General features: G+C 40.9%; 1 protein-coding gene across 2 annotated transcripts in view; it reads right to left on the reverse strand.

The window, feature by feature from the left end:
* Positions 1-17,201, reverse strand: part of THADA (THADA armadillo repeat containing) — a 166,320-nt gene that overhangs the window by 2,426 nt on the left and 146,693 nt on the right. For both annotated transcript variants that reach the window (XM_080586672.1, XM_080586673.1), the window contains exon 37: positions 84-250. In XM_080586672.1, the coding sequence (XP_080442798.1) occupies positions 84-250 (167 nt within the window). The remainder of the gene's footprint in view (positions 1-83; positions 251-17,201) is intronic.

Raw genomic sequence — 17,201 nt, forward strand, 5'->3', positions numbered from 1 at the left:
ATCAGATTAGCCATTTCATTCTATTCCTACCGCAAGAAACACAGCCATCCCAATGTGAGGGAGCAGCTAGATGTTAGAATTACCAGAGCTGAAGTCTCCGAGCCTTGTCGTAGATCACTGTCTCCCAGCAGCCACTCCAGCAAGATCGGCACGCCGGCACCGGCTTCCCCCCACAGCTGAAGCAGCTCACACAGTGTGCCAAACGCTAAGTCCAAGGCCATCGGAGCATTCACTATCCTAAGTGCAAACTCTGTTGAGAGAAAATACGTGCAACGAGGTATAGCAAGGCCAGAAACATTTTCAAATAAGATCAGCACAAAAATGATTTCTTGAAAGCAGATGCTGAATTTACACAAACACATCTAGAAAGACTGCAAGTATGCCAGATGAGTATTTGTTTCTCTAACACCTGGAGTCTTTTTTCCAGTCCCAAAATCATACATGAAGCAACTGAAACACTGATGCCTAGTATTTTTTCTGCTCATATAGTGGCATTCCTTAACAAAGGTTCAAGTATACCAAGATGTCTGTTAAAAATTTGTTCAGAGACAGTCCTGACACTATTACATGGTGACTATTTATGCAAAACTGCAGCTATACCGTAAATGTGACCTGGTGATTCACTGGATCTCGAAGCCTACAGCACATTGTATGTTTTAAAGGACTGAGATATAGAAGGAATCATCATTTAGTATGCAATCTCTCTCTATATAGTAGGTTATACGTTTATATACATGCACACATATGTAAGAGAGATCAAGCATGCAAGACAGGCTTAGAGGAGATGTTCGAGGAGGGAAAGACAGACACTGCTTACAATATCATCACAGAGATATATCTATACAGTTTTTGCTATCGGCTGCTACAGTTTTTTTCCCTGGGGACTGAAGAAATGGACAAATCATGCCAGAACTGTACACAAAGCCATCATCCACACCAGATTTCTTCCCTAAACTTCTCCACTGCTCTCATCTGTGCAGATGATGTTCTAACTATGTTGTTCCTAGGCCTGCTCACAATAATGGAATACATAAAAATGCCATCAGCCTTGTTTGCATTCAGATCCAACAGTTGCCTTCACCAATACAAGTTTATCCAGTGGTAATGTTAATGTAGTTTTTCCTTTTTTTTTTTTTTTTTTTAAATGGGCATGAAGGAAGAGGACTGGAGGAGGAGCAGTAACGAACAAGTCCCTGTAAAATTCGTTAGTGTAAAATGGATTTGGGCAAAATTTACCCTTGTGTCCACAGTCACCAGCAAAAAACAGCTGTTCACAGAAGGGTCTTACTTCTAAGTAGTAAGGACACATCATCCAGACACATCATTCTTGAAGACTGTCTTTTCTGAGGCGGAAATGCAGCAGAGCCAGAATTATTCAGAAAAATCGGTAACAGACATGGAAGGCTGACCTCACTTTTTGTGTCGGAGGGTCCTTAAACATTTCTCACGAAGGACAACCACTAACATGCAAGAGGTACAACAGTGCAGTCCAGCAGCAGCCACCCTTCACACCTCTGTTGTGCAACACTCCCTACTCCCTGTGCCAGCTGCAGATCTTCTGGAGTACTGGCACAGAAGAGCAGCGTACAGTAAAACACGGCCTGCATACCAGAACTAGGGAAATAGGCATGCCAACGAATAAGGAAGAGCAAGAAACAACTGAAGGCAGAACAGGCTTGGAAAAAGATGGGTGCATGGTGTTTGACAGACCTGGAAAAGTACGGAGGACATCAGGGAGGAGGAATTAAGATTTGAGACCACAAGAACAAAGGACTGTAATAAAGGAGGGAGTGAAGGAAAAAGAACAGATGGTCCCTTCTTTATCTTAGAGTTAGATGAGGGTAAATGGAAATCTCCTTGAACAAGCAACAGGAAGGTAGGCAGTCAATCTCTCAGTGACACTAATAACGTTACATATGCAGTTTGTCTCTGGTAGACAAAGAAATTAAATATTCAGGTCTGTTTTCTTCATGTCGAGACTTAGCACTGTATCAGGACACCCCTCAGTTTTGTCAGGGAGGGAGATTTTGCAGGGGAGCACGGCGCGATGTCCCCACACCATTTATTTTAGGTGTTTTTGCTGGTGGTTCTTTTCAAGATTTCCCCCACCACCACCCCAAGCTTGCTTTCTCTGTTGCTGTGCCCTACTTTGAACATGTCTGTTACTCTAAAGGGCAGGTACAATGTTTGTCCTCTGTGGTTTGATTTGCTCAGGCCCAGGCAGAAACACAACTTCGTTCAAGTGCTGTGGGCACCTGCGCCCCTCAGAAATGCTGGCAGTCCCCGAGCTGCAAGGATACAAGCGGAGACAGCGTGGGGTTCTGAACTGGAAACGAGCACCCAGGTTACCAACACAAAGCACAACATTTTCAGAACAGTTCTCCTGAATTCTGATGATCCTCCAGAGTTTTACGGATGATTACTGAATGCCTGTGGTTGCCAATATTTATGTAACGTCCCTTGCTTGTGTCATTCAATCTGTCTTTGAGTATTTAGCAAATTAAGTGATGCTGGGAGCTAAAACCCAAACATGTCATATCCTACTGCTGTCTTCCTGAAGTTAGCTGTTACTTTGGAGGACTGATTATAGATACAACTGCACACATCTAAAATATCTGCCATTTCTGGGGCATTTTTTCTTTTTCTTTCTTTCTTTTTTTTTTTCTTTCAGATTTAGACTCCTGAATTGCAAACAAAATCATGTGGTCTTTGTGGATAAGAACACTGGGCTCCTGAGTAATGCACCAGAACATATACTGGGGCTGAAAACTGATGAGGCAGCAAAACAAGTGATGCTCAGATTGAACTTGCTTGCTGATAGTTTTTCAACAGAGCAACGCAGAAGAAAAGGCTGCTCTGTGGTCACAAAGCATGGCAAGCTTGTAGAGAATCCTTGCATCCCAACAAAATAAGTTGGAAGGTTTTCTTCCCCCCCCCCAAGAAGACAATAGAAAAATTACACAAGTAACATTTATAGGAGGTCTAACACCCAGGAAAAGCATGAAAAACCTCAACACGGCACTGGCCCAAAAGATAGCAACTAACCTCCAGTGAACTGCAGACACCAGTGAACTGCTCTGCCAACCAACACATCAGATCTGATGTGGAGACAAAGAAAACCAAAGCAGTGCTCCTTTGATAAGGCTGAAACTGAGACTCCAGAAATTCAGATAACAGACTGCCTACCTTGGGTCTCCAGTGGCCTCCTGGTACTTGAGGTGTCGGCACAGATTCAACGACAGATCAGGCTCTGGCAGCAGCAGAATTTGTGCTTCCCCCTGCCCATCCCACCCCCGCTGCAGGGCTCCAGGGAGGGCTGGAAGGCTTTCCATCGCTTCCCCAGCTGCTGGCATTTACACACTGCACTGACACACACTGACTTCGATAGCAGTTCACACAAATATTTGATGCTAGAATAGTGCAGGAACTGATGTGGAGACTCCCATTGCCACAAGGGCACCAAAAGGATGGCACAAGTATCCAGAGAAGGTGCATCAACCCCGTAAGATTTTGAGTGCTGAAGTTATTTAGATAAAGAACAACAAGCACAGTTATGTACATACCCATGACTTAATAGGTATACAGTGCTTTCAGAGAGAAGAACGTGCCATTGCTCTAAAAGTAACAGCAATGGATGCTGTAAGCACGCACGTGATCTTTTAAGAAACTCACAGAAGGTGTGATGTCTTCTGAAAATGAACGTCCATGTCTTCACTGACGTATTAACTGGTGACAAGAACTGCGCCTCACATCGCAGCTTGCCTGTAAAACTTGGCTGATTTTCAAGAAGCCACGGATTAGAGATTAGTTGATACTGTGTTCATGACTCATGCTAGGACTTCAGAAAGTGGTCTGAGCATGCTGAAGTTCACCAGGGGCAAAAAGGGCAGGTGGTTCTCCCCCACACACCCCAGCCTCTGGCCATGGCCTCCTGATGCTTCCCGCGAGCCAGCTCAGGTACTCTGCTGAGCACGTGGTAAGCTAACGCTCAAAATAGCAAAATAGGAATTTGGCACGCACGTGGCGTGGGTTCTGCTCGGTTAGCAAGCGGAGCTGGTCACCCTGCAGCCAGATCTGGTAGGGTTGGGAGCTGGGGAAAGGAAGGTCCCGTGTCCCCTTCGGAGCACAGGAGGGAAATGCAGAAGGAGAGCAAGACCTCCCTCTCAGCAAGCTGCTAGGTCAGGCCAGCCATAACCCGAAACTTCACCATCAGTCATGTAAACAAAATACTAGCAGAGATGAGTCAAGTGGCTATTAATAGCCTTTCATAATATATAAGTAACTATTTATTTTAAGAAACTGAAAAAAAAGACGTTCAAATGACAGATTTCTGGAAGCCGCTTACAGCTGATAGCCACAGGAACTAGAACAGCAGAAACCGAACCTGAAGATGTAGCTGTTGCCAAGCGCTGGGAAGTGTCGTACTGCTCCCACCACAACAGTTCAACAGGCTATCAGACTGTGTCAAAATGATCACTTATCTGTTTTTAAAATTTTAAAACATATTTAAGTTCCAACACACGAAAACATCACAGGCAAGATAAGCATCTTGTTAAATAAGCCATCATAGGGGCTGAAATAAAAAAAATTTCTCTGCGCCTCCAACAAGTAGCTACAAGCAGAATTAATACTACTCCTTGCAATGAAAAACAAGAGATAACCATCAGGTACTACATGTTTTTTTCATTTTCAGGAAGTGAATTTTCATAAAGGGAAAGGGGTTAAGTACTGCACTGTTTTAGTCTTCTTTGTTAATCCACCCACATAAAAATTAGACCTCCCACACGCACATTCATATACTCCAAAAGCTTTGATCATGCCAGATGTAAATATTTCTTCTAGTAGCCTATTACGTGTGCTCAAACTATACAATTGTTCTCTGTTAAACCCTCAGTGATATTATGGAGAGCTGAAAGGATATATTAAGAGCATACACACAGAAGATTTCAGTGACAACCGTGATAAAATATAGGCAAAATAGAAAAGCAGAACAGATTCCTTGCTTAAGAAGCCATTTTGTAATTGTTTTTATATTGGAAACTGTTAACTGAAGTTAATTTTAGAACAAAGGGTAATGCAATTTGTATAAATGTATACACTGTGTTCAGAACAAATGCAAAGAGAAGCACTAGGAGGGAGCTTAGTGCTGTAGTCCTGAGAGGAAGCCTCATGACGAATAGGGTACCAGCAGCGAGGATGTTTGCAAGCAAAACGTAAAGGATAAGTTGACATCAAAATTACAGAAAGTATTTTAGGTAGACAAGGCATATTCTAATGTGGTAAATTTTTTTTTTTTTTTTTTTCCTCCACAGAATGCTGCCTACCTACCTAGGAATACCCACTACTGCATCACTATCAATACAGTACCTTGTAACACACCAGTAAAATAAGGTAACAATACCCTTGCTTCAGAGACAAGCATGCACATTTACACCCACAAAAGCTCGAAGTTTTGCTTGGCAAAACTGGGGATTAATCTCAGGCTGATACATCACCTAAACAAGATGATGAATGTCAGCAAGAGATCTGTTTGCCATCCAAAAGATGGGAGGTCGAGCACCACAGTCATTAATACCTGTAAGGTTAGATTTGAAATTTTTTAATTTTTTTTTTTTTGAAAATAGATTGAAAATTTCAGCCATTGAATCAATACTCACTTTTGCTAGCATTGAAGGTTTTATTTCTGGTGTCAAGTAATAATCAAGTTTACCCCTAATTCTTGACATATCAAGTAAAAGAGCGCCCGAGTGACACGTAGCTGCAGATATATACACACACGGGTTTCCCCAAACTTAAAAAGTCTTAAGATTAAAATAAATAAATAAACAAATCTTACTGGTCCATCCTAAGAGTTTCATAAACTGGTAAATAAAATGAGGTTGGAAACCACATTTCTTATGCTGAGATCACCTGCTTGTATGTTCTAATTGGATTTAGATGAGAATTGTGCAGCTCTGCAGCAGTGCAGCACACAAGTGTCTGGCCACCAGGAAAACAACAGGAAAAAAAGAAAGGTAGTGGCAGGAATGGAAAGTAAAGTGGCGTTCATTCCCACTCGGCCTCTACAGATTGAAAAAGGACAACTGAGAGGTAGAACAACAACAAAAAGAAGAAAATACAAAAACGCTAACTGGGGCCTCCAGATAGTTCGCAGGTGACTGTTTGAAAGGGTGCTTGTTCATTGGACTGTGTCAGTTTAAGTTACAAACATCAAAATTTCCAGTTTTTAAAATGACCATTTATGTAAAATCTAATATATAAGCAGAATCCTTTTTATAGCGTTTCATAAAATCAAAGGCAATTAGATCATTTCTATCCTCTCGAGAAATATCATTCCCTAGATGACGTACAACTACCTCATCTGTTTTCCATTTTCTTGCCTGAATCTATTTTACAGCCACACTTTTTCAGGATGACTTTAAGAAGAGGCCCTTCCTGACATCATGCAACAGGATGTCAAAACACAACACTATTACAAAACAAACTAATCAAAACTAATTTGTTAATAGTTGCAGTCTCCGAGTATAGCGGCCGTAATGTTGCTCTCAGCTTTGCCTTTGATTATAAACAGATCTCAGTTAATAACATCTCTGATTATGACGGAAACTCACAGCTCAGGACCAAGCAGAAAATTAAAGCCCCTTCTTGAACAGAAAAGCACAAACATATTAATCGTCTTTTCAAGCCCATATTTGGAATGTGAACAGAACGGTATTTTCCAACTCCGAATTATTTTTTAAATGTATGTGTGTGTGTGTGTGTATAGACAAGCTCTTCCCATACACGCCATGCCTCCTTTGCACAAAGGGTTTTATTACAAAACAACCACAGCTAACAGATCTTTCACAGGAAATGATTTGGACTTTACCACTTGCATTACCGTTTTTTCAGAAACACGCCCCCTGCCCCCCAAAGGCACGCTCCAATTTAAACAGCAAAAAACCAATACCCCCTGCATAAACCCACAGAACTTGACTTTTGAAAAGGTTAAAAAAAATGCATTATTCTTCAGCGAATTGTTTAGAACATCGCCAATGAGAATATGAATATGTTTAACTCAAATTAGGTGTGTGTTGGATAAATGAAGATGTACACTCACAGTTTCTAAATCAGTATCGCTAGAACTAAATATATGGCTGAGGTCTCTTATTATTGGCGTGTTCCAAGTGAGGAACTTTTTGCTTAGCACTGAGGAAGATTACCAGATGTGACTGAGATGTGTGTTACAGCTGTGCCGCAGGAACATGGGAGGCCAGTTTGTAACATAGCTGGGACTGTAGTGTCTGGAGATTGGTGGTCAAAGGTTCGTTATAGAAGGGATAAAGCAATGAGGAAAGTGTGGGTAATCAATATAGGAGACTGTAGATAAAATTCTTCTCTCCTTAGTGCCTGAAACCCAAAATAATTTAGGGCTACATTCAAATACATAAAAATATTTTTAAAACAGTAATGAAAAGGCAGGCTTTCCTTCATTACTGTGTGTCACAGCCACTGCCATCACAGCTTGCATAAGGAGCCTGTCGAGATCTGTAAGCTGCTGCCCTGTTTACTCACTTGCAATTAACATGCTGATAAGAAAAAAACACTTAATACATTATTCACATGAACACTCCATTTAACATTTACCACTTTCAGACTCCCGGGCTGAGCACATACACTTATCATTCGTGTGTTCTTTCTTAATTTTCAGGACCATAACAACTCATAACCTTTACGTAACGGTGCCACTGTGTAATTAATAGAGCTAAATGAAGCGCTGTCAGTAAATAATCAGTAGCTAGTCCTTGATGGATGAGCTGATCCTAATTCAGTCCATTCACTTTCAACTTTAATTAGTGGCATTGTATTCTACAAAGCAAACAGTTCCTTCACCCCATGATGATCTAGCATTGTATAAGAGGGCTGAGAATAACTTGCAAGGTGTGGAAATAAATTTGGGAATACAAAGAAGCCACAGCAATTACACATTTTTATATAACGTAATTCTTTAAAAAGAAGTAATATTAAGTTCCTGATGCAAAAGCCAGTGATTTTAACAAGTACCATACAAGCCAATAAATCTTCCTAAGAATCATGAGTTTTAATGAAGTAGTTCTCCCTCCTTTTTCTTTAATTAAAAAAAGTGATATGAAATACTAAGGTTATGTTGGTGGAATTTTTTTGCTAGATGCAAATACGGGCCTAAATATGCTCTGTATTTCTACATTTGAGTACCGATGCAACAACATAGTTTTTTTGTTGTTGTTACAATAGCCCTTGTTCAAACTCCATGCTTGCTGCAGCTGCTGGCAACTGCTAAGCAAACTGTTCACCTTTGAGTTACTTGAATTTAGAGTAATATTAGATTATCGGACATTTTTCAAATAAACATAGAAAAAAAATGAACTACTCAAGACCACTTAGGTTACGGTGTGCTTTGACCTTGTTCTACGTTTTCTCTGAATGTTAACTTACATCGGTATGCCTTGTCTTTCTTCCAGCAGTTCTGTGCTAAAGGGTGGGACAATGCAGAGTAACGCATATTGCTGTAAGTAAGCTGTAGCTATTAAGCATGTCTGAGTAGAGAAGACCCTTGCCAACTTACTACAAAACATCTGAGGAGTACGTGCCATTTACCGAACATACGTGTTTGTGAGCAGAGGGGCAAAAAGTAAGTTGGGAACCTCAGCAATTCAGTCTTCATGTCTGTACTGATTGATACCTTATAATTAAATACTATGGAGAGAGGCTGTTTTTAAGTAGAGATGATTTATATTTCATTTTTATTTTTGCTTCATTTCACTTATTAAAAAGGATGACATTTGAAAGGAACTGACTCTAAGGTTGTTCTTATGGAAAGTGCCATAAATCTTACATAGAATAATTTTTGTCAAAAAGGTTCATGATACACTCTCATCTTTTTTGCTGGCCAGTTCTCTAAACCCATGTATTTTCTCAGCATCTAAGAGTATATACTTAAAAGTGCAAAACCCCACAGATGCTGTTCACTATGCAAAGACATGATGAAAAGAACCCTTGCATCAAACCCTTCCAACATACATAGTCCAGACAGACAACAGATGAATAAGACAAAGGGATGAAACTTGTATGTAAAGAATGTCTCACAAGGAGAGTTATTTTTATCTTTTTGCTGGCATCTTCATACACAGATACACAATCCCATAATACTATCATTAATTTTGTGAACACACCCTTGTGTTAGAAAATATCGTAACTTCAAATTCATTCACACTTTAAGTGCATAAGTAACAGATGAGTGAGAGGACGTTCTTTCTTTCCCTGTCAAGATCCAAATGCCTTCTAATGTCTGCTTGCAAGTAGCTCTCCATGCAGTCTATCGGATCTGCTGTTACATAGTTTGCTGGCATCCTGCTGAAGAAAGCCTGCCTGGCTACAGAGCTGCGGTCTACAGACAGGCTGATGTTGCCAGGGTTCTTCCTTTCAACAGCTCCCCTCCAGCTCCTAGGCTAGTACAGACCCACAACTTCGAAAGACTTAAAGGCTCCTCTATGATCAAGGGGCATCTTTCAGTCCACCCCAAGGAAGAAGTTTCCACCTTCTATCAAGCCCAGGAGCCTCAGAAGGTATCCCAATTCAGCTAACCTCTGTAAGCAGCAGTAGCCGAGAAGAGAGGCAGAAGCACCGCTGATAGCGCACGTGCACCACGTGCCCGTCAGCTCTACCAGGAGGCATCTGCCCAAAGCAACCAGCACCGAGAGCTTACACGTCACTTAGCAGAAGCTCTCCTGCAGGTGTCTGACAGACAAATTATAAGCACAGCTGCACATCTCAATCCTGAAAGGAAAACACCCAACTCAGGAAAAAAAATTCAACAGCATCCAGCCCAGAGATCTACCTGCCCTTCACAAAGGCAAGATAACGCACCAGTGATTTCATCTGAGAGTGAGTTGGTTTCTAGGCTTCCTTTCAGATATATCACAGTGAAATGAAGCATTTCATGTACTCCTCACTCCTCTACGTCAACACAAAGGCTTCCTGATCCTAATCACACCAGTGTGGTTCATGACATTCTAGTATCAGGACTAAGACGATGAATTACCAAGATGATGTTCAAATTTCACCTTAAAGGAAGAAATGCATTTTTCTTTCACACAACTCTTGCCTCCTAGGCAATTTCTGGATTTTGCAGCTTCCGCAACCCAGGGCATTTCCCTTTCTTTATATGGGCATGTCCACACCTCTCTGGAAATCTTTCAGCCTATTTACACCTCCAATTTAAGCTCCAACAACTGCAGTCAAGTAAGTAACAGCTAGCTCAAGACTTGCTAGCAAACTGCTAGTTATTACATCCCTATCCCAGACATCGGTGGGGTGGCTACCTGCAACTTCACCTGCATCTTCATCAGCCACGCCACCACTGCAGGGCCTTGACACACAGAGGCAGATCGTTAAATCATAACATGGCTCGCATGAATCACTGAGAGAGCTTCTCACAAGTGAATTTACAGGAGGAGCAGGAACTGCTTGGTCCTGCATACTATGTGAATATATACACAGACTCCTTGACTGATGAATACCATTCCATCAGTAATCAGAGTTCTTCAGTGGAAAGTCTAACAGATACAAATAGACTTGTCTAGAACAGATTTTACGTTTGTCTTTTCCATTTCCTTCAAAGTCCTTTGAGGAATTGCCTTGTGTCTCTTCAGCTGAGAGAGAACTGAGATAATGCTGAGTGCTCTCCACAATATACTGATACACTCTGAAAATAAGCACTCCTTGCACAAGATAACAAGAAAAAAATGTCTTGCATATGGACACAGATATGAACTGCGCAACACCAGGGAATTCCCAGTCACTGGGAAGAAACCTCTCTTTCTATTCTCTCCTCATTTAACACATGGCTTTGAACCTCTCATCCCACATATTTTTAAATAGTCCAACCAGGTGAGGAAGACAGAATGGCTAGCTAGCATGTGACTCTCATTCGTTCATCATTATGTGGAGTACTTACTTCCCAAGTCACTTGCATTTGTATGATGTCCACAGAAAGAAGAAATGGCACTATCTGTATTCTGCCGAAGCAGAGGATAGATGTGAAGATTAAGATCAAAAAATCTTGACTGATATTAGATGTCCAACCTGAGACATCATGACCTGTTTTCTGAGTATTCAGCATCCTGTGTTTTAATATTTGAAATGCATTTGCCTCTGGCTTCTGCTGTACGTGCTCTGAACTCCTGCAAATCATGCCTCCAAGGTATCTTGCTGAGCACTCAGCAAACAGGTGACCTCCTTTCCAAACTGGTTGAAGTGACTTGCTTACCTGCACAAAACAGCTCTCTGGGAGAGGCAGGGATACAATGCAAATCGCAAGAGCAAAACTAAATGGCTTTGGCATGTTCCTTCTTGTGATCCTGTCTTAATTTATCACTTTCAGTTTTGCAAGTGAGGTAATACTGTTAGAGATATTTCCTATGCTGTACGTTCCTGATTCATCGTTAGAGCAAATCTGTCGTGCCTATTGAGTGGTATAAGAACTTCTTGGGGAAAGAAAAAGGAAAAAACACACCAAAACAATAATAACAAAACAATCAAATGAAAAAACACCTTGTTGTAAGGTAGCTAGTCCCTGCTGCCTAGTACTTGCAGCACATAATAAATAAGGTTGCATTTCCTATTTTTTTTTAATACCTGGCCTTGCAATCTCACATCTCACTAATACTCTTAGCGTAGGGAAAGGGCAAAGATGGCAATATATGTGTGTAATTTTTCAAATTTCAAAACAGAAAAAGAAATCTGTACCTTATCCAAGTAATATGAACATTGAAGCTCATGAGTCAGAGAAACAGTGGTACCACATGGCTGACCACATCTGCAGCTGGAAACTAATGGAGTAAGAGGGAATGGTAACATCGCAGGAGATGTGGGGTATACGGACAGCACTGCTCCCGTGTCTTCTATCTAATCCCTGTCAGCAGACCCCACAGTATCTCAACACAGGTCTAATTATCTTGGCCAGTTAAGTTCTTCTTTTCCTTTGAAAACTCAGGGCTTGACACTCAGCCTCTTAACCAGCTCCAGCCACACTATCTCCCAAAATGCAGGAAAGTTCCCCTTTTTATCTTCTTCCCTACATTCTTCTGCTGCTAGACCCAGTCCAGCCTCCTTTCACCACAATTTTCATTAAAGATCTTTCTCCTCCTTTATGTCCTCCTCTTACACTGGCGAGAAGGCGGCTCCTCACCTAACCAGACCGGGGATCCAGCTCCAGCACCCTTACTCTCAGCAGTTCAGCTCGACTGTTTCAACAGCCCACAGACATTTTTCTGATTAACCGTTTTCCCTTCTCTAACCAGAAATGACAGCACACTTCTCGTATTTGCTGACCACCCACAGGTATTATTGAAAGCGCAGGAGTTTTCATTTCAAGTACGTAAAGGCAGCCTGGCCCACGGCTGCCCCCAGCAACAACTGCAGAGTCCTTCTGGGGCTCTGCACCCCTGGCTCACGGCGCGCTCAGCTCCCTTCTGGGAGCACAGGTAAGTGCTGCAGGAGCACAGAAATTTAAGCTGCTTAGTGAACACAAAAATCTTTGCAGGTTTTAGCTTCTAGGCTCCTTAAAGTCTCTACCATGACATTTTATAGTCTTACTTCTCAGCCAAATTTGTACGTATTTTACTGAAGTAGCTTGCTCCAAAGCATATGTTAGAGCACTCAAAAGAAAAGGCCTGAAATTCTTTCTGTGGCCTGCATAAAGAAAGTATGTTTCCCTAACTTCATATATAGATTTTTTTTCTTATTTATTACAGTAGACATGAAATAAAATTTTTCACAGTATAGCAAATGTCAGTACCAACTATTAAGAATTAACACAAAAGCTGAAAAATACGATTTTATAATGAGAAGTGTCAGAGAACACTACCAATGGACCATCAACCCTGCTTATAAAAATACACAATTCATGCACAATTAATTTAATCTACAAGACAAATTATAAAGAGAAGATGGAGACAAAGCGATAGGCTGTGAGCTTACAGAAGTCAAGGAAAGTTCTGCTGAGAAGGTGCTAGAAATTGGGAGGATGAAGTCAGAGGAGGTGGAGATGAAGGTGGCACTTATTGCACAGAAAACAGTCACAGTGCTGGTCACGGTGCTGGTGTATTTTTTTCAGCCACATTGGCAGTCTGCAAGAGTAAACAACATCAAAGGGATTTTTGTCTGCTCCCCCCCCCCCTTTTTTTAAACAAAATAAGGAAATCAACAGGCATGCTCCTGTGTACGTGGTTTCCCACCACAACCTCTAAACCAGCTGTACAATTTCAACCCAGTCTGACAAAAGGGATAAAGAAATCCAAAACATGAAGTCTTGCTTCTATGTAACCAGCCAGCTAGGTAGGGAAAAGAGACCCTCTTACCATCCCACCTAGCGAAAAGCTGAAACTTCAGTGATTAAACATGAGAAAATCCACTTATCTGCAAAACAAATCCATGAAAAAAAAAAAAAAAGAAAAACAAGCTCCTTTCATTCCACTGCTCAAGGAACTTTTTAAGCTGCCCCACGTAGTTACACTCCACATTGGCACACGTTTCTAACATGGACATGTACGTCTTTAACACAAAGACTCTTTCTGTCTGTAACATCGTATTTTTCAGTCTGCCTGTTTCAAAGGAGCTTGCTTCAGGGAAGGCCATAACCTACTTCCCCCTGCCAGGGATGGCACAGCCTTCACCCTACTGGTGAGAATCATGCAAAGTCCTCTAGCTTGGAGAATATACCTTTACTCTGTGACAGCCTTCCGCAGTGTCACAGAAATAATCATGCCAACAGCTGAAATCCAAGTTAAAACGAGGCAGCTAACAAGCAAGGGCTGCCCGTATTGTCTGTGCTACTTCCCCATGAGTTGGAACTGAAACCACTAGTGTGTTCTACAGAGCAGCACAGGATTCAGGGCCTGTCTTTAAATACTGTTTCACCCTGAGATCCCTTCAACTCCTTACAGCCTGTTGAATTTCTATTCCAGGGTTTGTACCAACCTCACGTTACAGGAGCTTGAAGTCATCAGCTCCATACGATCAAGTCCTCTGTACTTTGGGATATAACCTGAGAGACCATTTCTCATCTCACTATGATCTTCCCTGATTAAACTAGTCTATGCATCACACATTGCTTTAGAAAAAAGAAAATAATATTGGAAACATCTTTTCTGAAGGACCCTTGATTTGTTCATTAATACCATTTATGTAACACTACCACTATTAGACTTCAGAAATCACGGGACATGCCTTGTTTTCTGGGCATTTCTGAGATGCGGTGGTAAGAGAATATGGCATGTTTGTATACACTATATTGCAATATGGCGATTTACTTGAATAACTTACATTTGGGGAATTTGAATTAAAGAGAAAAGAGATCATGGAATTTAACTCTTTGTCGTACTTCTTAATGTCTGTACACTAGATAGGCCTTTCAGTAAGTAGGAGGAAATGAGAAAAAAATCCATCTTTCAATGTTTATAGCAAATGTAGGTTAAGTTGAGCACCCTGTGGTCTAAACAGTTACATGCGAAGTTTTGTTTGGGAATGAATTTGTAAGAATGAGTATGGTGAGAAAAAAATCTACTAAGTGTAACCGTGGTCTTCAACACAAACATGCAATAAGCTTATGTGTTTCTGCGCATGAGGGAAAGTAAAAGGGTAATTAACATACAACATGAAAAAATGAATGGGTTTTATTAGCCCTGGTAATAAGATATTGTAAGTCTAACCTCCACTGTGATCAAGCCAAGTGTATAAGTTAATCAAGACCTTCACTGAAATATTTCTGTTAACACTTTCATCTTACCAGTGGGAATTATTTATACAAACGTTTTCCACTGCTAGCATGACAAGGTGATCATTAACACAGCACAGACCATGCAAAAGACCAAAATTAAAAACATGCGAAAGTGGCATTACACTGGTACTGTAAGCAACTACTATAAATAATTCTGCTCCTCAAAATGATTTCAACAGTCTTGTTCTACATCTAACAATCAAAAGCCCTGTATGAAAAAAATCTAATTCTTGAAATTTAAATTTCTAGGCTTCCCAAGGATGTTTAACTTGACTTTCACATGCATGAGAAATCAATTTGTTCAGCCAAGCCAGTTCCAAGTTCCCCTTGTAAGAGCTCATTTGGAACTGATTATAGGAAAAAAGAAGTTGACTTTTACACATCTTAGGTTTTGAAGTAAGGGCCCATTGTGTCCCAACAACTGCTTTCACCCCCACCCCCGCCACACCACTAATTAAAGCAACCAAATCAGTGGAAAGGCTATGGCTCAGGGAATTGGTAACACACTAAAAGCATCTTTCATTCTACGGTGCTGCTTTGGCTCTGGCACCGGTAGGTTCTATCTTGGTCATTAAAAATGCTGAATGCTGACTTATGTGAAAACAAAGAGGTGGTTTAGGTTAGTCTGCAAAGATATTTATGTTCCCTGCCTTGCTCCCGCCCACACATACACAAATGAAATGGTGTGCAGAAATCTGCTTGCAGAAGTGCATTGTCTCCTCCTTCTTGGTGAAACACCTCTCGGTGCAAAATGACATTGCAAAGAAATCTAAGTATGCTACGTGCGTGCCTTGGAATGGGACATCGGCCTTGCAGGGGACAAATACTCTGCACAGGCTATTGGTGTCATTTTTTCAGAGCTGGTATTTTATGGTGAAGCTTGATGCATAGGGCAGAACAAGTGGAAACGTGCACTGTTGACATCTGTTACACCTCTGTTGCTGAAAGACAGAGACCTTCATTCTTCTGCAGCTGTCAATTAGGGTTTTCCATGAGCAATATATTTCCAAAAACTAATGGACTATTTCCCATAGCATTAGACACACATTTCTCAGCATATATCTTCCTACTCTATGTATAAGACAGATGAATATTTAAATTATACTCTATTTAGCCTAAATACGAGCAGTTTACAACTAGATGTCTACAGTACTGAGATTAGACCTTTAAAGTTTTGCACATTTAGGGCTATGAGGTGGTAACAAGGATATGAAATTAAGTAATTACAAACTTGTAAAATTTCGCATGCTCTCCAGTGCATCACATGCTTTCAGTTGTTATCCCATCCGAGCCTTTCCTCAGCACACCACGTGTGCCCGGATGCACGTAGCCAAGCCTCTCGCTCATCTTTCACATCAGACCTTCCAGAATGCTGCTCTCCGCTGCACTGTGAGGGAGATGGTCGAGATACCAAAAATATCAGAGATGCTGGGCTATATCCATCTGGACTGCTTTCCTTCATGTGACCTTCTCTGTCTTAAGCAATCCGAGGAGGACGGGGACAGTTGCAGGTTATGAGTAACTCAAGACTTTTTGCGCACAGTCCTGCCTACACTAGCGCCAGCTTTCACCTGTGCCAAATAATGAATGATTGACAAGTTAGCACCAGCTTCCCTATCCCAGCTTTCCATCATGTCTAATGCCTGGTTGGATGCTATGAGACAGTGAGCTCCCTGTAAAAATAAATTATTTTCTTTTGAATTGTATGCAACTACCTTTCATAATTCTAGTGATTTTCTTTCGCCTATTCCTTTACCCTACTTGTTAATCATCGAACAATTCTTCTTAATGTAACAGGATTTCTTTTCCATTGTTCGTCTGACCGTTTTGCAACACAATCTGGCTTAAAAAAATGTATCAATTTTGAATAACTGTCCTGTATCAAATTGCTAAAATGTGTAGCCATTGGTCTTTCAAAAATAAGTATCTTGGGATAGTTTTACCCTTTCCTAGCAAGGGTGAAAGAGCAGTATGAATAAAAATTATGATTCTGTGAATTAGAGAACTGCAGCAACTGGCCTCCAAACAGTGCAGTGTGTGCTCAGACATCATTTTACAGATGAAGGACAAGCTACAGCATTACTATTTCAAGTTTCATTTCCGCTTTTCCAAACCAATAAAGCCGGAGTCCATTTATTCAAGTAATGCATTTGAATCTTGGTATGAATACTGAATACCATAGCAAAATGTCACACAGATATACGCTAGGTCCTGCAGTCTTCATATATCATGGAACTTCTATTATCTCTGTTGAGATCTCATTTCAAAATTCTAGATATGATGATGAAGCTGAACATTGCTGATTCTCAGCATGCCCCAAATTATGAATGCCAGCTACAGAAAACAAAATGCAATAAAAACAACTGACTAAACAAACTAAAAATCCACCACAGCTCTTCATGAC

The sequence above is a fragment of the Anser brachyrhynchus genome, assembly GCF_964034855.1.
Source record: "Anser brachyrhynchus genome assembly, chromosome: 3".
In the NCBI taxonomy this organism is placed as follows: Eukaryota; Metazoa; Chordata; class Aves; order Anseriformes; family Anatidae; genus Anser; species Anser brachyrhynchus.